At 44.0% G+C, this 26,298-nt stretch overlaps 1 protein-coding gene across 1 annotated transcript; it reads right to left on the bottom strand.

Annotated features, from left to right (window-relative positions):
* Positions 1 to 1,237: 1,237 nt before the first annotated feature.
* Positions 1,238 to 25,653, bottom strand: LOC107000591 (uncharacterized). The gene is given in 5 exon segments (XM_077982740.1): positions 1,238 to 3,604; positions 3,907 to 5,206; positions 20,174 to 20,392; positions 20,394 to 20,703; positions 25,520 to 25,653. Coding segments are annotated over 3 exon segments (639 nt in total). The 3' UTR covers positions 1,238 to 3,604; positions 3,907 to 5,206; positions 20,174 to 20,197.
* Between the last annotated feature and the right edge of the window lie 645 nt (positions 25,654 to 26,298).

The following is a 26,298-nucleotide window of genomic DNA, read 5'->3' as shown; positions in this document are numbered from 1 at the left end:
AACCTAAGATTGGTGTTTAAGATATTTTTCAGACCCTGCCTTATGATGGACTAGCTGGTGCCACTCAGACCAGTAAACTGGCTCATCTGGTCTGGTGGCCCCCATCCAGGGACTGACTCCGTGCAAGTAAACAAGCTCTTATACCCTGTGATTTCCATCCCCAACCCAACCAATCAGCTTTGCCCATTCCTAGCCCCCTGCCTGCCAAACTATCCTTAAAAAAACAAAAAACAAAACAAACAAAAAACAAAACAAAACAAAAAAACCCTAGTCTCTGAATTTGGGGGGAGGCAGATTTGAGTAATAATAAACTCCTGTCCTAGTCCTTCAGCTGTGTCTGCATTTATTAAATTCTTTCTCTGTTGTAGAAAACCTGCTGTTCTCAGTTCCATTGGTTTATCTGGGCAACAGGCAAGATAAACCTACTGGGCAGTTACACTAATAAAAGAGAAACACAAATGGTAAGCATGCTTAAAAAGAAATCTGTGTATTTCTTTTGAAGAAACACAAAGGGAGGAGGAACGATAAGACAGGCAATACACTGTACTACATATTTTTGTGATTCTCCTGCCTCCTTCATATCCTTCTTGTCCCAACAACTTCTCCCCAGAAACCTTCAACTTAAACATGATTCCCGCCAGAGCTGGGTTTGTCCTTTACTTTACATTTTCCTCTCATCTGCCCCACACCCCTTCCAAATCTAATCTGTTCTTTTACTTCCAGGTCATTGAGGATTTTTCATTTAAATATATAAAAATTCATAAAGAGGAAGATAACTGGTCATCCATATTCACACCTCTTGGAATTAACTACTGTTAACATATCTATATATTTTTCTTCCAAATCATTTTAAGCTATTGTCTTTTTAAAAAAAATTTATACATGCTAAGCATAGACTGTACTAACAGTAGAGAAAATGTAAACATATGTAAAGTTCTTGATCACCTAAAGTTCAAAAATAACTTCTCATAACATTCAGGCAACACTGGAGTCATGGTATTGTGGTATATCTACAGAGAGAAGAATGTATATTTTAGCTAGACTGTCCCCCCCTGGCCCCACGAAAGAAAAAATAAGAAAAAAATAATAAAGAAGGATATATATACCTGAAAAAAATTGCAAAATAATAAAAAGTATATATTTAAAAATATAAAAAATACATATTAAATATAATCATATATTTAAATAAATATAAGCATATATATGTTTGCTTTTATAAAATTGAGCTTAGACTCTATTTTTATTTTACCAATATTCCATTTAATAATGCATCAACTTAACTGCAGACAAAGAGACGGAAACACAAATGAAGGAATTCCTGAACTCCCAATCACAGTTAGAGAGACATTTTTCTAAAGGAATCCTCTAAGGGTAAACATACACTAAATTGAGTAGAAGACATTAAGATTTGGAGTGGTTTTCTTATTCCTTTTTACAACCAAGTTGATTAAGGTGTGAGTTGACTATGGTACAACGCATCCATTTCAAGTTCGATGACGTGTCTATTACTCTAAAAGGTCCTCTTGTGCCCTTTGCAGTCAGTCCCGCCTCCCCCGCGACCCCAGCAATCAATGATGTAGTTTCTGTCACTATACAGGTTAGTTTCACCTGTTCTAGAAATTCACCTTGATGGCGCCTCACAGGATGCTCTCTTCATTACTCGGCATAATGTTTTTGAGATTATCCATGCCATCTCATGTTTCCGTAACGTGTCCCATTTTATGGCTGGGTAGTTCGGGTAACTGGGGTAGATTGCAGCCCTTTCTGCCTACAGGTAAGACTGCGGTTCCGATCTGCAGGCCTCGGTGAACATGAGCAAGGGCACCTGGGCTCCGGGAGAGCCCTCCCGTTCCCCTACAGAAAGCAAGCGTGTTGTGTCTACAACCGAACGGGGACACTACCTTCATCACAAAGAACAGCACCAAAGGCCCTGCTTTCATCCCAGAGACAGCACCCGACTGCCTAGAGTTTCTACCTGGCTCTATGAGGTGAGAACACGTTCCCCGCTAGCACAGAAATCCCACAAACTCGCGTGGGGGCTGCGGTTAGAAGCAGAGGCTGTGTGAAGGGTGACTCTGGGGGCTACTAAGAAACACCAGTTTTCACAGAGCGTGAGAACTCAAGAGACTGGAGACAGTGAAGCAATGTCTGCAAAAAGGAGCCCCACGTAGAAAGGGAAGAGAAGGGCCCTGCGGCCACTTAGCTTGTGTTAAACAAGCTCACGACAGGTGCGGAGAGGACAGTAACACGGTACTTTCTCTGCTCACTTTTTGCACTACAAGATTTCAGCGGAAAACACTAACGCAGTCCCCAACTACCACAAGCTATGCAATCGAATTCCACACATATGGAGAAAACACAAGGATCAGCACGTGGGGAGTGTAATGGAATAGCCTTGTTCTGGCAAGACCACCTTCAGAACGTTGTCTTCTCTGCCAGGTGAGTATGGGTTTACACACCTCCGCCCTGCCACAGCCCCACACGCCTCACCCTTTACACACACGGTCACTTGCCCCGCGCACCCTCGAGCCCTCCTAGCCCTGACACACAGCTGGGACTCTCAGGTCCGACCAGCGGTCCTGGACTCGCTCCCACAGCAAGGAAACTCCTTCGTGGCCTAGCAGCCGGTGGCGAAGCGGCAGCCCCTGCGCTGCCTCATCTACATAGAAGTCGCTCTCTCCGTGATGTCACCAACAGTGTCTTTCCCGTCCTACTCTGCGTTTCTGCCCCATCTTCCGCCACTCAGTCGAACAACTTGCTGCCAGAGCCTGCGGGGGCAGTGACGTCTGCCTCTCCTTCCTTTCCCTCCCTTCTCCGCGCCTGATCTTTCCAAAGAAGTGGGTGTTTCTGTTGTAGTTTTTTGTTTTTTGTTTTGAGCCGGAATATCGCTCTGTCGCCCAGGCTGGAATGCAGTCGCATGATCTGTGCTCCCTGCAACCTCCGCCTCCCGAGTTGAAGCGATTCTCCTGCCTCAGGCTTCTGCGTTGCTGGGATTACAGGCGCATGCCACTAAGCCCTGCTAATTTTTGTGTTTTTAGTAGAGACGGGGTTTCACCATGTTGGCCAGGACGATCTCGAACTCCTGACCTCAGGTGATCCGACCGCCTCGGCCTCCAAAGTGCTGGGATTACAGGCCTGAGCCATCAGGCCTGCCCAGAAGCCAGTTCTTAGCCTGTGTTGCCGAGGACCTCTTTGGCAGACAGCTGGAGCCTGGCCACCGTTCTTCAAACAATGGCTTGTAATGTGCAGACTAAAACATGTAGGATTACACAAGAAACTGGTTCTCTTCACGTCGTTATCCTTGTGATTAGCATTCTACTTGAAATTGGAAGCCGTTCAATATCAGAGGGAAACCATATCTATGAAACTAGAGAGGCTGCTCAGATGACTGCAAACCAGCCATCCTTACTTGTTTTACCACTAGCACTGTTATAAAGAGGGTGGTCCAATTTCATGAATCTTGTAGGGTGTTTTCAAATACAGCAATGTACAGATATGCTGCCAGCAGAGCACACTGGACACTCAGGCATGGTGCTGGAGTGTGTCATCTCTTCCACAGCCTTCTCTAGACCTTAGCACTTACCTCGTGTTAGCGCTTTATGCTCTGCAAAGACAGAAACAAAGTGGTCCAAATTTGGAGGAAAAAAAATTGAGGGGAAATTTTATTTGAGGTGCTTGACTGATTACTTTCAATCTGTAGAATACAACCCCAAACTTGGACAATACTCCATAGACTCCAAATCTATCAGACCAGTTTTTCCTGTCCTTTACTTTCATATAAATCGAATCATAAAGTGTGTAGTGGGTTTTGGGGGAGTATAACTGCCCAATGGGTTCACGTTGCCTGCTGCCTAGACAGAACCAATTTATTAAGACAGGGGAATTGCAATAAAGAAAGTTACTTACCCAGAGCCGGCTGTGTGGGAGACCAGTTTTATTATTACTCAAGTCAGTCTTCCTGAGCATTCTGGGACCAGAGTTTTTAAGGATAATTTGGTGGGTGGGGGCCAGTGAGTTGGGAGTCTGATTGGTCAGGTCGGAGATGAACTCAGAGGGAGCTAAAGCATCTTCTTGAGCTGGGTCAGTTCCTGGGTGGGGGCCACAAGGTCAGATGAGCTGGTTTATCCATCTGGGTGGTGCCAGCTGATGCACTGAATGCGGGGTCTGCAAAATATCTCACACACTGATCTTATGTTTTACAATAGTGATTTGATCCCCAGGAACAATTTGGGGAGGTTTAGAATCTTGTAACCTGGAGGCTGCATGACTCCTAAACCATCATTTCTAATATCGTGGCTAATTTGTTAGTCCTGCAAAGGCAGTCTAGTCCCCAGGCAGGAAGGGGGTTTGTTTTGGGAAAGGGCTGTTATCATCTTTGTTTCACAGCTAAACCATAAACTAAGTTCCTCTCAAAGTTATTTTGGCCTGTGCCCAGGTATGAACAAGGACAGCTTGGATGTTGGAATCAGTTAGGTCAGATCTCTTTCGCTGTGATGATTGTCCTAGTTATAATTTTTGCAAAGTCAGTCTCAGGAGCAGAGGCATAGGTTTGACTTCTTTTACTCAGTCTTACATCTATGAATTGTTCATGTTATTCATGTGGTTATTTGTTTCTGTGTGTATTCCTTTGTATGAATATAGGCCAACTTATTTATTCTACTGTTGCTGAACATGTTGACCTAAAAGAAAGATGCTGAAGCACAAAATATAATTTAGAATTTACTTGAGCCAACGTGAAGGCAGCTGCCTGGAAGACTCACACCCAAAGAACCTTGGATCTGAGCTCCCTTTGGCCTCTGTCACAAGCAGGTTTTTAAAGGTCAAAAGGGGGGACGCACGATGGACTGATAGAAAGGTGCCTGTCCGGAATTCTCATTGATTTTCAGAAATGGCATTGATGAGAGCTTGGCTCTCCGTTGTTATACGGCGTGGAATATAGTGTTTGGTGTGGCATTATTAGATTAATTTACAGCTACCTGGAGTGATAGCAAGCAGTTCCAACAGATGAATACGTAGCTCAAAAGGAAGGAATCAGAAAGTGGTTGCTGTCTTGATTTAATGTCTCTCTGATCATGTGAAGTGGCTCACATTCCTCAGATAAAAATTCTTTTAAAAATCTTTCTTCTTGAAAGCACTGATGATCAAAAGCTCAGGCACGGTGTCCCTCTTTGCCAGGAAGGCTCATTCCCAGATGGTCTTTCCCACACTGAGGGCGGGGGAGGAAATGAGAGAGAGACCTCAGTTAAGTCTACAGCTATCACTTGTTGAATCATCTCTAGTCTTCAGATACCATAAAATCACTTTTCTCAGAAGTAAAACAGGAAATATATAACATTAATAATTTGAATAGAACACATATAATGCACACAAGAATGAGAATCACAAAGAGAATCTGTATGCCAGAACAGTAAGGGAATCTATTCCATTAGGGAGCCAACTAAAAACATTGGGGAAAACATCACATCCCAGTTCTTCTTTCATGATTTCTTGTAGCCAAATGACTTCTAATTTTTTCTAGATGACGTTCTACTTCATGGGAAGTATTTATTTATGTATATGCAACAAGACGTTGTAACCAGCACACATCCACCTCCCTGCTCAGCTAAATCTACCATCTGAGGTAGGCTGCGGCTCTCCCCTTGTGTGTTCTGGGCTGTGTTGTGTTGTACTAAGTGGAAGAGGAGGTTGTGGGCAAGCGTTGTGCAGAGATCACAACCAGGTGGGCAGGCAGCTGCCGTCTCCACACTATCACCTGACAATGTACAATTCCTTTTATGAACTCTTGTAAGTGCTGCTGTATCTACCCGTTGTTTTTGTTTTGTTTTGTTTGAGACAGACTCTCTCTCTGTCTCCCAGGCTGGAGTGCAGTGGCACGATACTGGCTCACTGCAACCTCTGCTTCCTGGGTTCAAGCGATTCTCCTGCCACAGCCTCTCAAGTTGCTAGGACTGCAGGCACACGTCACTGTGCCCAGCTAATTTTTGTATTTTTAGTAGAGACTGGGTTTCACCGTGTTGGCCAGGCTGGTCTCAAACTCCTGACCTCAGGTGATCCAACCACCTCAGCCTCCCAAAGTGCTGCGATTACAGGCATGAGCCACCGAGCCCAGGTTCTACCCATTTTTAAATAAGGCTAATAGTGTCTTTGAAAATATATATCATCTAAAGTGATGCAATTATCTAGTACAACCTTACCCAGTGAATAAATAGCTTTTTGTAGAGCTATGAAAGAGGCTACAATTTCATCAGCAATATTTCTTTCTTTCTTTTATTTTTGCTTCTTTCTTTTTTTTTTTTTTAAGACACGGTCTTGCTATGTTGCCCAGGCTAGATTGCAGTGGTGCAGTCTCGGCTCATGGCAGTCTCAACCTCCCTCACTCAAGCAATCCTCCCACTTCAGCCTCCCAAGTAGCTGGGACTACAGACATGCACCACTATGCCTGGCTAATTTTGGTTTGTGTTTGTTTGTTTGTTTTGTTTGTTTGTTAAGAGATAGGGTCTCGCTATCTTGCTCAGGATGGTCCCAAATTCCTGAGCTCAAACAATCATCCCATCTGAGCCTCTCAAAGTGCTGGGATTACAAGCATAGGCCACCAAACCTGGACTCTTTATTTTTCTTTCAGAGAGACAGAGTGGCTCTGTTGCCCAGGCTGAAGTGCGGTGTCGCTATCATAGCTCACCGAAGGCTGGAACTCCTGGGTTTCAATGATCCTTCCACCTCAGCCTCTGAATCACTAGGATTATAGGCCAGAGCCACCATGCTCAGTTTTTATCAGCAATATTACCTGATGCTAAAGAAGGATTTCTAACCATGGGAAGCAACATCCCATCAAAGCAAAAGGGTGTTCCCCAAAAAATGTATGGAGCTACTTTCTTAATGTCCAGGCAGGTAATTAGCAAATTTTCCCCCAACAGGATCTCCATCTATTAATAAAATAGAGTGGTGGGCATGCCTAGTGAAAAGTTTGAGGATACTCTTCCAATTTTTTTGTTTGTTTGTTTTGTTGGTTGGTTGGTCGTTTTTTTGAGATGGAGCCTCTCTCTGTCTCCTAGGCTGAAGTACAGTGGCATGACCTTGGCTCACTGCAACATCTGCCTCCTGGGTTCAAGTGATTCTCCTACCTCAGCCTCCTGAGTAGCTGGGAGTACATGTGAATACCACCATACCCAGATGATTTTTGTATTTTCAGTAGAGATGGGGTTTCACAATGTTGGCCAGGCTGATCTGGAACCCGTGACCACAGGTGATCCACTCGCCTCGATTTCGCCATTCATCCAATGTTGAGTTTCTTCAGAGCTATATATAGGGGTGACCAAATATCCTAAAAGACATTGCACTTCATCATTCCATGCCTTTAGATATTTAAGGGCCATGGATGGTGATCTCCTCCAGAGACAAAATAAATGCTGGTCAGAACAGGTAAGTGTAGTATAATTTGGGTACATCAGCTTTTGGCATTTCAACCATGGTCAGACATGTTAGAGCAAGAGGGCAGGTTGCATCCTGATAGCAGGAGGGAGTGTTTTTCTCTTAACTTTCCAATAGCATCATGGTGTTTACCCCTGACATTTCAGAGTGAGGCAACAATTTTTTGTTTGGTTGGTTTTGTTTTTGATTTTTGGTTTTTTTCAGCCGGGGTCTCACTGTTGCCCAGGCTGGAGTGCTGTGGCAACATCACAGCCCAGTACAGTCTTGACCTCTTGACCTTCAGGGCTCCATGAATCATCCTACCTCAGCCTCCCAAGTGCTGGAGTTACAGGCATACACCACCACACCCAGCTTATTTATTTACTTTCTGAGACAGGGTCTCACTCTGTTGCCCAGTCTGGAGTGCAGTGGTGTCATCAGGATTCACTGCAGGCTCGAACTCCTGGGCTCAAGTCATCCTCTCACTTCATGCTCCTGGTAGCTGGGACTAAAGGTGGGCACCACCATGCCCAGCTAATTTTTGTATATCTTGTAGAGACAGGGTTTCATCATTTTGCCCAGGAAGCTAGTCTCAAACTCCTGGGCTCAAGTGATCCTCCTGCCTTGGCCTCCCAAAGTGCTGGCATTACAGGCAGTTATTTTGACAGTACAATTATGATGGGTTAAACTGAGACATGGGGCTGGAAGGTTAGGATGAGTCAGACAGATTCGAAAAACAGGTTTTGCTTGATGTGACCCTGATTTGCATTGTCAGTACAATAAGGAGGAATACTGGTGAAATTTAGCACAGGATGTACCAATGGATCATTATGGTCAAAAATGGTTGGTGGTTTAAGGTGGCAAACTCAGCACCTTGTCAAATTTCCCACAGTGGCAATGGTTTGTGAGATTCTGATCAGAGAATTATCCTTCCCTGCTGTAATCAAATTAATTAGGGAGAGTAAAACAGAAATCTGACCATAGGCATTTTGCTATATATGTACATGTATGCATGTATATGTATATACACATACATGCAATAGAACTAGTGTGCCATATCTTAAGATAATATACATATAAGGTGATTTTACCAAAACCACCAAGAGAGAACCCCTACAACTTAAAGGAGCCTTAACGGCATATGTATTCCAGTCAATAGAAAAAGCGACCAACTCTTTCAGTTGCAGTAAGCCCTGGAATTGTGAATAACTGGTTATACAGCTGGTATGTTTGGCAAAAGTGGACTACAACAGATGTCAGCTACTTGCCATCTTGGTCAGGAATATTGCAGGTCACCTTTAAGTGAAAACCTCCACTGACAGATGTCCACTCTGGTAGGGATATGAGAAACATGAATCTGTGTGTCAATGCCCTTATGTTTACTGCCACAGAGATTGGGCAATAATACCTGCTGTGAGCCAGGTGCCGTGGCCCACACTTCTGGTCCCAGCTACTTGGGAGACTGAGGCACGAAGATGGCTTTATGTCAGGAGTTAAAGGCTACAGTGAGTCATAATTGCTCCACTGCATTCTGGCCTGGGCAACAGAGTGAGACCCCATCTCAAAAAAAAAATTAATATTAATAATACCTACTTGGTGCCTTCCAGTGGACTTGGAGGGAATATTTACTTGATGTTGTTTCCAGTAAGCAACATCTCCAGTTTATATGCATAATTTTTGATATTTTCATCTCCCAGCAGCTCATTATGAAAGACATCCTTTATTAATTTGGAGCTCTTGGTAAGAAGTTTTGTGAGACCTTAGCAATGACAGAGAATGCTACCTTTAAGAAGTGCCGGTTCATAAGCCCCTTCATCTAACCACTGCATGGGTCTTCCTGTTATTATTTCAAAGGGAGACAGTGGAAGTTTTCCAGAAGCAGTGGGTGATCTCTGGCTAGGGAAGGTTAAAAGCTTCTGTTAGCTTTGCCAATTGAGTGTTTATTGTACCATTTTTGAGTTGCACCAGTTTAGAGAATTAGGGGTGACAGGCACAATGGAAATGTTGGGACGTAGGCCAAATGTTACAAATGGATCCAACTACCTGCCTGATACAGTGTGTTCCTCGGTTGCTATGGAGATCAGATGGCACTCCCCATGAGGAATGATTTTTTCTCATCACAGCCTGCCTGCTGCTTGGCCTGTGGCTCATCGGCATGGAAATGCTTTACCCCAGTGAGAGCACAAACAAATTACCACCAGAAGGTATCTGTGACCCTGAGATGGAGACAGCTGGATAAAGTCTAACTGCCATGTCTCAAAGGGTGCTAAAGATACAATGTCCCTGTGACACATGAAGGGATCTTCCAGGATTATGTTTGGGACAGAACAGACAGTACTACAAGAATAAACCCTTTGTGCAATGGTAGACGATGGCTTTCCATACACTGCTTTCCCCATGCTATCATTTTGTCTGAATTCCAACAAGTCAGCTTATGAACTACTTTAAAAAGGGTAATTGAATCCTAAGGGGTGGATCGTTGTATCATTGGGCCCATATCATATGCTGTTTCTGAAAAAACAAAAAACAAAAAACAAACAAAAAAAAACTTGTTCCCTTTATCTTTCCGGAGATCTATCTCCTGCTTCGGAGATCCCACATGTGCTTCTTCTAATAAGGTTTTCAATGAGCCATAAGTCAGCAGGGTCATTTAGAGAAGTTCTGTGTCCGATGTCACCTTCAGAGCCGCATTCTTAGCTGCCGCATCAGCAAAACGGTTGTCCTTGCTCTCCGGAGCATCTAATTTTGAATGACCAGTAATTTTGATGATGGCCAAATATTTGGGTTTTCAAATTGCTTCTAAGAGGTAAGAGACTTACTGGTAATTTTTGTTGGGTGGACCTAGTGAAATAAGAAATCTATGTTGCTTCTAAAGCATTCCCAAATCATCACCTTCTCCAAATGCAACTCTGTGGTCAGTGTAAATGTTACGCTGACGCGGGAGGATTGATTGAGCCCAGGAGATCAAGACCAGCCTGGAAACCACAGTGAGTCCCCTCTCTATAAACAGTCAAAGAATTAGCCGGGTGCGGTGGCATGCACCTGTAGTCTCATCTAGTTGTAGGCTCAAGTGGGAGAACTGCTACAGCCCAGGCGTTTGAGACTGTGGTGGGCCATGATGGAGCCACTGCACTCCAGCATGGGTGACAGAGTGAAATCCTGTCTCAATAAATACATACATGCATACATACATACATAAATTATTTTCAGCCATTTAAAATATCAATGACAGATTTGTTTGGCCTTTTAAGTGCATTGCTGAATTCTCCAATCTACATCTAAATCTAAAGCAGAGCCTGCTTTAGAAAGAGAAGAGGAAAATGTATTTCGATTTAGAAAAGGGAAGTCTTTTACAATATTCTTAATTCACATTTTGGTGAAGTGGTATACACAATGGTAGGCTCCCCTCTTCCTGTGGGTTTTACCATGAAAGCGACTGTCAGAACAGAAGTTTCAGGGAAGAGGCCAGAGCCCTGGGGACTTTCCTCAGGTGATGGTGATGGAAGAAGAGGCAAGGCAGGACAGGAGGACTCAGGTAAGAAAGACTCTGCAGGTGCAGGGGCAGGAGGAGAAGGAGCAGTTGGAGGTGAAAGAGACAAAGCCTCCTCAATATTTCTCAATTCAGAAAAAGCGTCAGATATCCCCAGTTTACATCCTCAATGGAGGCAATTTTCTCAGAAGTTCTTTTAGAAAGTTCTAGGTATCATTGGAAGTAAGTCTCCCATTTAATTTGCCTGGTTCTAACACCAAATTTTTCCAATTGTGTGCCCTAATAAATTATTTTAAGGCCGGGCGCGGTGGCTCAAGCCTGTAATCCCAGCACTTTGGGAGGCCGAGACGGGCGGATCACGAGGTCAGGAGATCGAGACCATACTGGCTAACACGGTGAAACCCCGTCTCTACTAAAAAATACAAAAAACTAGCCGGGCGCGGTGGCGGGCGCCTGTAGTCCCAACTACTCGGGAGGCTGAGGCAGGAGAATGGCGTGAACCCGGGAGGCGGAGCTTGCAGTGAGCTGAGATCCGGCCACTGCACTCCAGCCTGGGCGGCAGAGAGAGACTCCGTCTCAAAAAAAAATAATAAATAAATAAATAAATTATTTTAGACATTTCAAAAGATCCCCATTTTCTCCATTCGACTTACAAGTTTTTCTGGTTACATGGGTCGGGTTTCTCGGATATTTACAAGTGGATGCTTCATAAGTGTTATACAGAAACCCAGCTGGTGGTTCTAAAGGCGTTTGTTTCTTCAAAGTGTGCTCAGATTTTGAAGCTTGATTTCCCATAATTTAGGAGCTTTGCAAAGATGACCAAGGCCTGCAATGTGATTTGGGTCACAGTGCGATGCTTATGAAGTCACTCCTACAGATAACACCGGAGTTGTGTATCGCTGTCTCAGTGGTTTCCACTGTTTCTAACCACCAGGTGGCCACAGAGTGCATGTGCTCTGGGGGACCCGTCTCACATATACTCTCCCAGAAGAGCAGGAAAGGGGGTTCATGAAGATGTTCTTCTGAAGGGAAATGCTCTATGAGGCCGCCTTCACATGGTGAGTAGTGATCGTGACACCTCTGCAGCATCCCTGGTCACTTGGAGCACCTGAATGGGTCAGCGGAAGCAGATCACTTCTTTTCTTACAGGGCTGGAGAACACACCTCCATGAATTTTCCAGCCAAGGACTAACAGGGGCCGGGCGCAGTGGCTCACGCCTGTAATCTCAAGCGGAGGTGGGCAGATCACCTGAGGTCAGGAGTTCAAGATCAGCCTGACCAACATGGAGAAAACCCGTGTCTACTAAAAATACAAAATTAGTTGGGCATGGTGGCACACGTTTGTCGTCCCAGCTACTCGGGAGGCTGAGGTAGGAGGATCGCCTGAACCTGGGAGGTGGAGGTTGTGGTGAGCCGAGATTGTGCCATTGCACCCCACCCTGGGCAATGAGAGCAAAACTCCATCTCAAAAGAAAAAAAAAAAGAACTAACAAGAATTAGTCACAAATGAAAAGCTAAGTTTGAACTTTCATAAAAGCATGCTACAGAAAACAAAACCACCGATGTCTACCTGCCAATACCTTGACCCAGACCTTCCTAACGAGGGACAGAGACAGAAAACACAGAAGCTTTCCACACAGCGCTTTGCCTGACTGTGACCCAAACTTTCTGACCTGAGGCAGAGGTGGAAAGGGCAGTTTTTCCTCCTGAAACTCAAGTCTCTTACCCACAGGGTAGACAGAAAACCTCCACTGTAGAAAGGGAAGGCTGGAAAGGACACTCAAGCAAACTCCAGGCCTTCAACCAAAGAGTGGGAAGGTCCAGATTTCAGGAGGATTCACCCTTTACTACTGCCCAACTGTTTCTCTCAGAGTCAGAACTCAAGAGCTTCAGAGCTGGCCAGGCACCCAGTCCAGGAGGAATGTGGTGTGATCTGAGAGACGAAAATAGATGTGCCATTGTAGACTAAGAGAGCTTCTAAGGTTAAGGAAACAAAAGTTAGCTACAGGTCAAGGATTCAGGGCTGGACTGGTATAGCAACTTCCTAAATTTCTATGGTTACAAGAAAAACCACACTCTTGCTAAACTCCTTAACAATAGGAGCTAGCAGGCAAATTGTCAAAATCTTCCCAGAAATTCTCAACGGGATTTACAACCCAGATCACTAGACCTCTGATGGGACAGAAGAGTGGCCTTCCATTCTCTCCTGATAAGCTACTGCAGAACTCAAGCCAGTTTCAGCCTGTGTGCAGTTCAGGGACCGCACACAAGCCGACATCGTGTCCAATAGTTCATCTTTTGACATAACGAGCCAATTTCCACCTCATTTTAATGCTAAAATCCCTTCCCAATGTGAAGATGGGGCGTATGTTACATATATGTACCCATTGCACATGAGCTCAATACCCCTTAGAAGTGTGTATGGCCTTTCCCCCAAACCTACTGAATATATATGACTCTATTGTGTGATATACGCCCTGTGAGGCACAAAAACCAACCTGCCCTCTCTCTCTCTCTCTCTCTCTCTCTCTCTCTGAAGAGAAAGCACCTCTTCAAAGACACACACTGGAGACTGTCTCTTCCTGGACTGCAAACTGATCTCACCAATAAAATTCTTACTACGATTTAGCCACCCTGGAGGCCTTGGAGAGGACAGTCAGATGGTCAGAGATGAGTCACTCTGAATCCTGCTCCCAGGGCCAAAAACATTGACCTAGAAGGAAGGTGCTTAAACACAAAATATGATTTAAAGAGTTTGCTTGAGCCAATGTGAGGACATTTGCCCAGAAGACTCAGACCCAAGCAATCTTGGATGTGGGCTCCATTTGTCCTTTGTTACAAGTGGGTTTCTAAAGACCAGAAAGGGGGACCGGGGGAGGCTGGTACAGAATTACTTGTCAGGAACTCCCTGAGGTTTACAGAAATAACATTGATTAGAGATTAACTATACATTGTTCAGCTATAGGGAGTGAGAGATGGTGTCCAGTACACCATGTTTAGGTTACTTTATAGCTACGTGTGGCGATAGCAAGCAGTTTCAATAGATGAATACACAGCTTCAAAACCGGGAAGCAGGACGTGGTTGCTGTCTCATTTTAATGCCTAACTCTGGGCTTGTTAATTTGAAAGCACTCACTTTCCTCACATAAAAAGTTGTTTTCTTTCCTCAGACATTTGAATTCTTTATAATTTAGGAATATTTTGAATAAATATGAACTTTTTACATGTCTTTTGGTAAAGTGTACTCACATCTTTCTCTAGAAATAGAAATTCCAATAGAAATACAATGCCAGGCATATTTGTACTTTTAAATTTATTAGTAGACATATTTTAAAAAGTAAAAAGAGATGACTTTTTAATAATATGTATTCAACTAAATATGTTAAAAATATTATCATTACCCCATGTGACACTAGCAAGATTTCAAGTGTTCAACAGCTGCCCGTGGTTTGTGGCTATCGTATTGGAAAGTACAAGTCTATGGGGTAGAAAAGTCGAATTGCTGGGTCATAGCATATATGTATGTGTGTTTTACCATTAGAGTATACTGCCAAACAATTTTCCAAAGTTTTTGAACTTATTTATACTCTTGCCAGAAATGAGTAGGAGACTGCAGTGCTTCCATTGTGGCAAAATCCGGGAATGTATTTTTTTTTTAAGTCAAGTTTATTGAGGTATACCACATTAAAAAATTCAATATGTAGGGCCATGTGAGGTGGCTCATGCCTGTAATTCCAGCACTTTGGAAGGCCGAGGTGGGAGGATCACTTGAGGTCAGGAGATTGAGATCAGCCTGCCCAACATGGTAAAACCCCATCTCTACTAAAAATATAAAAATTAGCCAGGTGTGGTAGGGGGCACCTGTAGTCCCAGCTACTCGGAAGGCTGAGGCAGAAGGATCATCTGCACTCTGGAGGCTGAAGTTTCAGTGAGCATCATTGCACCACTGCACTCCAGCCTTGGTGACAGAGTGAGCCTATGTCTCAGAAAAAGAAAAAGAAATTCATATATATATATATATATATATATATATATATATATACACACACACACACGCATATATGTTGTGAACCCAATAAGCAACACCATTCTCCAAGCAAAGTAATATAGAGAGAGAATCTTAAGGCAATCAAAAGTATTTATTATTATCTATAAACTAATCTCAAAGCAATCAAAATTATTTATTATTTATTATCTCTATTATTATCAAAATTATTTATTAACTCCATTATTAACTCTATATAATCATTAGTATTAGTCATGGATTTTAAAATTAACTATAGATCTTGAAATTATACATTGAGCTGACATTTAATAGAGGATGATGGCATCATGTATTAGATGATATCTAAATATATTTATGAAGAAATGTAAGTGGAATAATTCAGTCTCTTAGTTTCTAGAATTATCTCCTTTTAAAGATATTATCTACTGAATTAGTAACTGAGTCCAAAGCTCACCCTGCTTGCTGCATGACAGCCAAGAAATCAGGAGACACAAGGTATTGGGGCAGGGAAGGTGACTTTATTTCAGAAAGCTAGCAAACCACGAAGATGGTGAACTAATGTCCTAAAGAAACATCTCAAGTTAATAAAAATTTCTGGCTTCTTGTATATTACGGAAAGGAGAAAGAAGCAGGGGATTGAGGTTAAGAGGTGGCTGACACTCCCAGACATCTGGGCGGCAGTGAGGGCCCAAGGGGATTTTGAACCTTCTTTCTCCTTGGTCAGGTCACCTGAACAGAACATGGTTACTTGTGTGCACATATCCCTTAGCTCCTCAGGGGTTAGTTTTGGAAAGGGACCTTTACATCCCTGCGTTATTATTATTATCATTATTATTAAGCCTGAATTTCACTCTTGTTGCCCAGGCTAAAGTGCATTGATGCGATCTTGGCTAACTGCAACCTCCACCTCCCAGCTTCAAGTGATTCTCCTGCCTCAGCCTCCCAAGTAGCTGGGATTACAGGCATGCACCACCAGACCCAGCTAATTTTGTATTTTTAGTAGAGACGGAGTTTCACCATGTTGGCCGGGCTGGTTTTGAATCCCTGACCTCAGGTGATCCAAAGTGCTGGGATTACAGGCATGAGCCACTGTGCTTGGCCTAATTAGCTAATTTTTAAAAATTTGTAGAGACAGGAGTCTCACTATGTTGCTCAGGCTGGTATGGAACTCCAGGCCTCAAGTGATTTTCCCTCCTCAGCTGCCTAAAGTGCTGAGAATACAGGTGTGAGCCACCACACTCCGCTTAATTTTCTTTTTTTTTTCTTTTGAGACGGAGTCTGGCTCTGTCGCCCAGGCTGGGGTGCAGTGGCGCGATCTCGGCTCACTGCAAGCTCCGCCTCCTGGGTTCACGCCATTCTCCTGCCTCAGCCTCCCGAGTAGCTGGGACTACAGGAGCCCGCCACCACACCTGCCTAATTTTTTTGTATTTTTAGTAGAGACGGGGCTTTACTGTGTTAGCCAGGATAGTCTCGATCTCTTGACCTCATGATCCACCCGTCTCAGCCTCCCAAAGTGCTGGGATTACAGGCTTGAGCCACCGCACCCGCCCTAATTTTCTTATTTTAATTTTATATACGTAATTATTACTGTGCTTAAGATAATCAGAAGTGGCCGGGCGCGGTGGCTCAAGCCTGTAATCCCAGCACTTTGGAAGGCCGAGATGGGCAGATCACGAGGTCAAGAGATCGAGACCATCCTGGCTAACACGGTGAAACCCCGTCTCTACTAAGAAATACAAAAAATAGCCGGGCGAGGTGGCGGGCGCCTGTAGTCCCAGCTACTCGGGAGGCTGAGGCCGGAGAATGGCGTGAACCCGGGAGGCGGAGCTTGCAGTGAGCTGAGATCCGGCCACTGCACTCCAGCCTGGGCTACAGAGCGAGACTCCGTCTCAAAAAAAAAAAAAAAAAAAAAAAAAAAAAAAAAAGATAATCAGAAGTAATTTCTTTAAAGTTTTAGAGAATTTATTCACTCCACTGAAAGACTATGCCAATTAGTTTCACAAGAAAATATATTTATACATTACAAAAATTCCTTCCACCAAACTAGCAGGCATTCGAAAGCAAATAATTTGGTTATGTAACATCATTTAAGGTGAAACCAGAGGCAATGGTGTCTATTAACAATGCCTATCAGTGAGGGAAACAAACTGAAAAATGAACTTCATTAGATCCTTGGAAAACCCCCACTGCTGAAAATCTGAGTAACTCTGTGATACCCTTTTGAGTCTGGTGAATAATTTCTTTTCGTTCATTTTCATTAAGGGCTGAACTTCCTTACTGTTCTAGAGGTTGTTAAATTTGATTTGTATAGTTGTGAGAAGTGCTCAAATTGCTGATTCCATTGCTTACTTTTGATCATGTCTCTCTTTTTTCTCCTTTCTGTGGTGTGATTTAAACTTAATCCTTAAAGGGCATATATTTGAATTTTTCAGCTAGTTAGAAACCCGAATATACAAATCAAAGAAAGCTGTTCCTTACATGCTGCAGATTCAGTTTTCTTCCCGTGTTACGATCTCCTTCAGGGTTAGTAATTTGTTAAGGCCAAGAGCTCCTATGGAAAGAAGTTCAGTTGGGGGTGAGGGGCATTGAGTAGTAAGATCATCTTTATAATAGAGATGCCACTCTTACAGATATTGACAGCTATTGGGCCCATAAAATTTTTACCAAACATTGGAAAGACAGGATATGAGCAACTTCTGATTACTGCAGTCTCAAATATCAGGAAATACCATTATCCTCAGGACAATGAATAAACAATCAAAAAAGACTCACAGGCTAGATTAGCTGTCAGGTATCACCAAACAGGGACTGGATTCTTGCCAAACACCACCCAACAGAGATTGTCCCGAGAAATTCATTCCATAACATTTACCAGAAACCTACACTGATGCCATTGATGGAAGAAAATAACGATGCAAACGAGAGACAGAGAGAGAGAGAGAGAGAGAGAGAAAGAGAGAGAGAAACAGAGAGAGAAAGGACTTGTCCAATGACCATACTTAGTATTTAAAAGCAAAAGAGCTCAGTTTCTGCTCATGAAAACAGAAGAACTGAGGGAACAAAAGCCAATAGCTCTAAGGATCCAGGTCTGCACCAGGGGCCTGTTAGGTGCAGGATTCTGTTGGCTCCAATGATGGGTCTCAGATAGACTAATTTTTATGGACATAGTCTCTGAAAGAAATCAGTTGAGGAATAATATAGAGACACTTATCTGCATGCTCATTCTCCATTACTATAGAAGGAAGAACTGGCATTAGATTGTTTTCAGCGAATAAAAGTAAAATCAAGATTTATAAAGAAAAGAGGAAAGAGGAGGAGAAAAAAAAATGCCTGGGACCATTGTGATTTTGCTTTCTTCAGATAAGCGACTTGGCAGAAAGCTATCAAAGAGGTCACTGTGACCTGTCTTCTCTGGACCTATGTGACTTGGTCACCACAGGAAACAATGACAAGCCGGGCACAGTGACTCATGACTGTAATACCAGCACTTTAGGAGGCTGAGGCAGGAGTATTGTTTGAGCTCAGTTGGAGAGCAGCCTGGTCAATGTGATGAAACACCATCTCTACAAAAAAATACAAAAATTAGCCAGGCATGTTGGTGTATGCTGGTAGTCCCAGCCACTCAGGAGACTGAGGTGGGAGGATCACCTAAGCCCAGGAAGGCTGAGGCTACAGTGAGCTGTCATCTTGCCACTGCACTCCAGCCTGGGTGGCAGAGTGAGGCCCTGTCTCAAAATAAATACATTTTAAAAAGAAACAGGGCTGACCACGGTGGCATGCTGGTAAGCTCGCACAGAACTTCGGGATACTGAGATAGGAGGATCACTTGAGCTCAGGAGTTGGATACCAGCCTGGGCAACATAGCAAGACCCTATCTCTAAAAAAAAAAAAAAAGAAAAAGAAAAAGAAAAAAAGAGTTACTCTGGAGGCTGAGGTGGGAGGATCACTAGAGCCCAGGGGATGGAGGTTGCAGCAAGCTGAGATCACACCACTGCACTCCATCCTGGGTGACAGAGTGAGACCTAGTCTAAAATAAAGTTGGGGGGGCGTGTGAACAGTTTGTTGTGCCAGCAAGTAAATGAAGAAAGGGACAGTATTAGTGTTGAGAAATAAATTGGAATATGATTTGGTGCCTTTCCCACAGAAGATAAATGTGCTCAATGTGCTGAAGTTAGAGGCATTATATAAGGCCCATTGCAGTGGCTCATGCCTGTAAATCCTAGCACTTTGGGAGTCCTCGGAGCTACTGGAGCCCAGGAGTTTGGAGACCAGCCTGTGCGACATGGTGAAACCCCCTGTCTACAGAACATAAAAAATTTATCAGGGCGTGATGGCCCGCACCTGTAGTCCCAGCTACTGGGAAGGCTGAGAGATGGGAGGATCGCTTGAGCCTGAGAAGACGAGGCTGCAATGAGACGCGATTGGGTCACTGTGCTCCAGCCTGAGAGACAGAATGAGACCCTGTCACAAAAACCAAAACTAAAAATTAAAAAGCCTATAATATAGCAGTGGCACATTCAGTTCTCTACACTATAGAAATATCAGAGGTCAAAGATATATATACAAGAATGATGATTTCAGGATTCTTTGTAATCCTAAAATCATGAAGCCAACCTCATTTCAAACATATTTTGAAAAGGGGTAAGTAAATCATGCACAAACTGAGGGAAAAATACTGTTTTCAAAAATAATGGAGAGGATTATTATGATGATGAATGATTCCACTGGTCACATTACTGATAGAGCAATCACTAAATCCAGGCCCATCCTGGGGATAGGACACCTCTCTAGGCCTCCTATTAAAAATGAAAAGAATGAGGTTCCTCTATAACCCATCCAAACCTATAAGGGGCAGCCTGAGGATTTTATCGCACCAGAAGTGACTTGTTTGGTCTCTGATTCTTGCACACAGGCACAAGACAACCTGACATTTCAGGAGACGTTCTGTCAGAATTGTATCTCTGAGTGGGGTGGCCCTTCACAGGAATCCCTGTTAACTGTGACTAGAATCCTGAGAAGAGAAAACCCTTCCTGAAATGGGCATATCCCTGGCTGGCTTGGAACCAACCTTTCGGACTTAGGACTATGGGAAGAATAGGGGGAGATTCTCTAGTGATGATAATACATGAGCTCTTTAAAAGCTAGAGCAGGCGTCCCTGGGTGGGCTTGAACTACCCACCGTTTGGTTAATAGCCGAACGTGCTAACAGATTGCGCCGCAGAGACAGGTACTAGTGATTCCACTGGGCGCTATAGGCAGGGCGCACTCACCATACTCCCCGATCCCTTCCAGCCTCAGGGCCCGCCTGGCAGGACTACCGACCAAGGCCTTGGAAAACCGGAGCGATTAGAGCAGTGAGTCGCGCTGGTCACGTTGGACACCTGCGCGTTGGGAGATTCTGGAGCCAGAAGGACAGCCGAATGGCATTCTCCCGCCCTGCCCCTCGCCCGCTTCAGAAGCCCCCGGAAACGCCCTGGTCCGCGGCCCGGGCCGGAGCCGCCAGGGGGCCTAAGGTAAGCTGAACGCCCAGTGGGCTCCCAGGATGGCTCTTCCGGTTCTTTGCGCCGCCTTCGCCCAGTGAGGGAGCCTGTGCCCAGTCGCTTTCGGGGCCGCTGCGGAGCTGCCGCTGCCATCTTTGGATCTTGTGTCCCGCACGGGGGCTCCACCAGGGCAGGGATGGTGGTGAGGGTGGCTCGTGGATCCCCTCGCGGGGAGCAGGGTCTGGCGCTCACCAGGGCACACGATTAGGACTTGTTGAATGAATCCATCGTCGCCTTTATCGTTTAGTCCTTTGAAGAGCCTTGAGAATGGAAATCATAAGAGATTTTTCCATTAGAAAGTTCTTTGTACAAGGCGTTTATTCAGGTTGATTTCTCGGCATCCCCCGGGGCGGGCAACGGGCAGAGCCTCCAGTGTACCTTCTGCGCGGTGGAACCGCGGGGGCTCAGCTGGGCGGTGGTCGGGCGGTGGTAGGTGGTGGGGCGGGAGGGCGAGAGCTGGGGAAGGGAAAAGCAAAAGCAGGGGAAGAAGATGGGGAGCGGTGGACCAGACATCCAGACCTCCTGAAAGGCTCGTGCGGAGGCACAGGAGGGATCTTCTGGAGGTGAGAATTGTTTTTTTATTGTGACAGAATGGGGAGAAATTGAAGGGAAAATGGAGATGAACCTGAAAGAGCCCCAAACGCGAGAACGTGTACCTCCCCCAAGAATAAGATCTTCCAGAAGAATGAGACAGAAAAACTAGGCATCTGGGAACCGTGAAATCCTTGGAGGAGTAGCATCATCATGACCCTCTGTGTTCCTTTTAACAGAAGGACTTGCTTCCATTGTTTGTTTGTTCAATTGTTTGTGTTTGTTAAATAAATAAAACTCTTTTCATGTATCTTTGAAATTATGTTGGTTCTATTACTTTATGATTACAAACAATGCTGCAGTCGTCATTCTTGTATATTTCTCATTGGCCACTGGTGTATCTCTATAGGGTAGAGGCATGGAGAGCAGTTGTTCCAGCATAGTGATTACATGGTTTTTAATATCATTCCATTTTCTTCCTTTTTTGGCTTATTAGCTGTAATTCTTTCTTTTGTTAAGTCAGTGATGGCTTTAGGGTTCCTAGAATACATCTTTATCAGTCTGCCATCGAGTGACATTATACTTCCCCTTCTGGCCTTTATGCTAGTGTTGTCATGTCATTTGATTTTAGACATGTTATAAACCCCAACATCTGAGTATGTACATAGCGATTTTTAGTCATCTCCATTTCTTTGTGTAGGTTCAGATTTCTGTCTGGTATCCTCATCCTTAGGCCTGGAGGACTCCTTTAACGTTTCTTGTAGTGTGGGTTGGTCAATGCTTTCATTTATTTGTATGTCTTTATTTTTATTTGTATTTTGTTGAGATGGAGTCTCGCTCTGTTACACAGGCTGGAGTACAGTGGCATGATCTTTGCTCGCTCCAACCTCCATCTCCTGGGCACAAGTGATTCTCATGCCTCAGCCTCCTGAGTAGCTGGGATCACAGGCATGTGCCACCACGCCTGGCTAATTTTTGTATTTTTAGTAGAGACAGGGTTTTGCCATGTTGGCCAGGCTGGTCTCCCAACTCCCTGTCCTCAAGTGATCCACCTGCCTCAGCTTCCCAAAGTGCTGAGATTACAGGCATGAGCCACCACGCTTGGCCTCATTTTTTTGTATATCTTTGAGTGTCCTTATTCCAGTCACATTTTTGAAAGATTTTTCATTGTGGGATAGAATTCCAGAATAAGTATTTTTCCTCTCACTACTTTAGGATATTGCCCTTTGATGCCTTGTCATTGATATATCATCTTTTCTGTTTTTGTAAAACTGGCATAAAGGAGGTTTCCTGTACTTGTTATATAATTTTTGAAATGTGTATTTAAATTTTTTTTAAAAAATTATATTATACTTTAAGTTCTGGGATACATGTGCAGAACGTGCAGGTTTGTTACATAGGTATACATGTGCCATGGTGGTTTGCTGCACCCATCAACCCGTTGTCTACATTAGGTATTTCTCATAATGCAATCCTTCTCCTTGCCCGCTAGCCCTGAGAGGTCCTGGTGTGTGATGTTCCCCTCCCTGTTTCCATGTGTTCTCATTTTCAACTCCCATTTATGAGTGAGAACATGTGGTGTTTGGTTTTCTGTTCCTGTGTTAATTTGCTGAGAATGATGGTTTCCAGTTTTATCCATGTCCCTGCAAAGACATGAACTCCTTTTTAATGGCTGCATAGTATTCCATGGTGTATGAGTGACACGTTTTCTTTATCCAGTCTACCATCAATGGGCATGTGAGTTTGTTCCAAGCCTTTGCTACTGTGAATAATGCTGCAATAAACATACGTGTGCATGTGTCTTTATAGTAGAATGATTTATAATCCTTTGAGTATATATCCAGTAATAGGATTGCTGGGTCAAATGGTATTTCTGGTTCTAGATCCTTGATGAATCGCCACACTGTCTTACACAATGGTTGAACTAAATTAAAAATATGAAAATGGGCTAGGGGAAATGACTCACGCTTGTAATCTGAGCACTTTGGGAGGGGGTCGGGGGAGGATCGATTGAGGTCCAGCTCTGGAGACCAGGCTGGAGAAGATAGCAAGACACACACTCTCTCTCTCTCTCTCTATATATATATAAAATATATATATACACATACATACACATTATACATATGTATATGTACATATGTATACACACACACACACAGAGATACATCCATCATGAAAGTCCTAGATTCATCTTAAGTTGCACAAAAAGTGCACTTAAAGGAAAATGTTTCTAACCTGAAGGTCAACCCTACCTATTGACCTGTAATGTGTGTTTTTGAGACATTCTCAACAGCATTTGCTTTCCCTAGCATAGTGGTTTTCATGTTTTCCTCACACCTGAATGTCCTCAGTGCAAAATCTGCCAGAATTCATTTCCTTTGCTGTTCTTCTTTGAGAACCCTCCAGGGTTTTGTTTTATTTGTTTATTTTATACCTTTTAAAAGCATGGAGACAAAGACTGGCAAGTGGCATATATTACTACATTAGTCTGAGTTCTCCAGAGAAAGAAAATGAGCAGGATACACACACACACAAAGAGAGAGAGAGAGAGAGATGTGCATTGGTTCATATGATTATGAAAGCAGAGAAGTCCAAGGTCTACTCCTGAATAGACCCAGGAGAGTCGAATATAGTTCACGACCAAGTCCAAGGCATAAAGCAGAAGACTGATGTCCCAGCTCAAAGACAATGAAGCAGAAAGACTTCTTTCTAGCCTTTCATTCTATTCAAGCCTTCTGTGGGTTGGATGAGGCCCACTCACACTGGGGAGAGCAATCTGCTTTACTCAGTTTACCAATTCAAATGTCAATCTCATCCAGAAACGTCCTCAGAGACACACTGAGAAAAAAATGTTTAACCAAATATCTGGGCACCCCATGGCCCAGTCAAATTGACACAAAAATTAACCTTCACAAATATTATCAATAGAAGTGACTAATAAATGTAGCATCATGTCCTGCCTGTTTATCCCGTGACAATTAATATATTCCAGCATAATGTTGGCTTCCGTTCCCTTACTGTAGCAACATGTAGAAGTTTCACTTAAAATGTGAAGGGATGACCTGCGCCTCCACACCCGTGGGCGTTTCTCGTTAGGTGGAACGAGAGACTTGAGAGAAGAAATGAGACACAGAGACAAAGTATAGAGAAAGAAAAAGTGGGCCCAGGGGACTGGCAGAGGACCCACGCCTGCACCAGTCTCTGAGTTCCCTCAGTATTTATTGATCATTATCTTTACCATCTTAGAAAAAGGGAAGTGGCAGGATAATAGGATCATGTAGGGAGAAGGTCAGCAGTAAGACATGTGAATAAAGATCTCTGTGACATGGCCGGGCGCGGTGGCTCAAGCCTGTAATCCCAGCACTTTGGGAGGCCGAGACGGGCGGATCACGAGGTCAGGAGATCGAGACCATCCTGGCTAACACGGTGAAACCCCGTCTCTACTAAAAAATACAAAAAAACTAGCTGAGCGAGGTGGCGGGCGCCTGTAGTCCCAGCTACTCGGGAGGCTGAGGCAGGAGAATGGCATAAACCTGGGAGACAGAGCTTGCAGTGAGCTGAGATCCGGCCACTGTACTCCAGCCTGGGTGACAGAGCGAGACTCCGTCTCAAAAAAAAAAAAAAAAAAAAAAAAAAGATCTCTGTGACATAAGTTTAAGGAAAGTGCTGTGCCTTGATATGCATATGTAAACATCTCCATAAACCTTTTTAGTGCATAAAGAGCAGCATTGCGCTAGCAAGTCCCACCTTTCGCCCTAAGGTGGTTTTCTCCTTTCTCAGTAAACAGATCATACAATCGGGTTTTACACCAAGATGTTCCATTGCCCAGGCACGGGCAGGAGACAGATGCTTTTCTCTATCTCAACTGCCAAGAGGCCTTCTTTCCTCTTGTACTAGTCCTCCTCAGCACAGACCTTTCACGGGTGTCAGGCTGGGGGATGATCAGGTCTTTCCCTTCCCACGAGGCCATATTTCAGACTATCACATGGGGAGAAACCTTGGACAATACCTAGCTTTCCTAGGCAGAGGTCCCTGCGACCTTTGGCCGTGTATGTGTCCCTGGGTACTTGAGATTAAGAGAATGGTGATGACTTTTCACAAGCATAGTGCCTTCAGGCACTTGTTTAACAAAGCACACCCTGCACAGCCGCAAATCCGTTAAACCTTGAGCCACCACAGCACAAGTCTCTTGCAAGGACAAGGTTGGGGGTAGGGTCACAGATTAACAGCATCTCAAATACAGAACGAAATGGAGTCTCTTATGTCTACTTCTTTCTATATAGACACAGTAACAGTCTGCTCTCTCTTTCTTTTCCCCGCAAAATGAGGTTAATTTTGATATTATGGAGTCTCTCCCAAATCCCTACCTACCATTGTCACTTGTGGATTGTCATTTTGTCATGGCTTTCATTTTAAAATATATCAATAAGCTCTATACTTTGCTAATATAAGTTTGAATTTCATCCTGACTCCGTAAGCCACTTTCCATTTTGACAAAGCCTAGAAATATTTGTGTCCATCTCCTTGAATATGGATAATGGATACCTAATGTGGGGCCCACTCTCAATCTCATGGGTTTTCTTATTTCCATTCAGGTCTCCATAACTATGTCTGGGCTGCCTGAAAACCACTGAAAATGGCTTTATCCATCTAACAGAGTCCAGTAAAATCCAGGCCATCGAATGGGGGAATGGAAAGTGAGAACAACCAAACTCAGCACACAATGACTCAGTTTAAACCTCTGGGCTAAGAGATGACCAGACTCTATCAGGGCATCTAGGAACATAAGGCTTTGTCCCAAGGATGGCCCTAGGCTTCCATTAAAATGCCTACCCCAGAAAGCTCAAGGCTGCCAGGAGAATGGCTATTAGTTCTAGCCAATACCTGCTGATGATGGTAGGTTGAGAATCTCCCTTTCTTGTAACACTTAGCAAGAAGGGAATCCTTCCTCCATCCCTTTGAGATGTGTGTGTATCTCCTAGGGACTCCAGTGTGTCTTTCCCTAGGATCTGAAAGCCATTCCTTTGAACTGTAGTCCTCAAAAAGGACTGAGCCTCTGTCTTCCAGTTTCTGTGGGAGGTTAGAATCCCATCTTCTAATATTGCCAGCTGGCAGACACAGCTGGCCTGATGAGGCAGAAGTTTACACTGAGCAACCTTTTGTAATGTTTCACAGATACCCTTCCCCCTGCCCTCTCCCTCTCCTCCCTCTCCCCCTATAATGCCATCACCTCTGCATAAATGGGAGCCAAGCTCCAACCTTTCCTCTACTGTCAGTAGTTACTGGATAAAATCTGTTTTCTCTGCTTTAATGTCTGGCTTTAT

Source organism: Macaca mulatta, chromosome 1 (assembly GCF_049350105.2).
Source record: "Macaca mulatta isolate MMU2019108-1 chromosome 1, T2T-MMU8v2.0, whole genome shotgun sequence".
In the NCBI taxonomy this organism is placed as follows: domain Eukaryota; kingdom Metazoa; phylum Chordata; class Mammalia; order Primates; family Cercopithecidae; genus Macaca; species Macaca mulatta.
The sequence above is the reverse complement of the archived record's forward strand: the minus strand, read 5'-3'. Positions and strand labels throughout refer to the sequence as shown.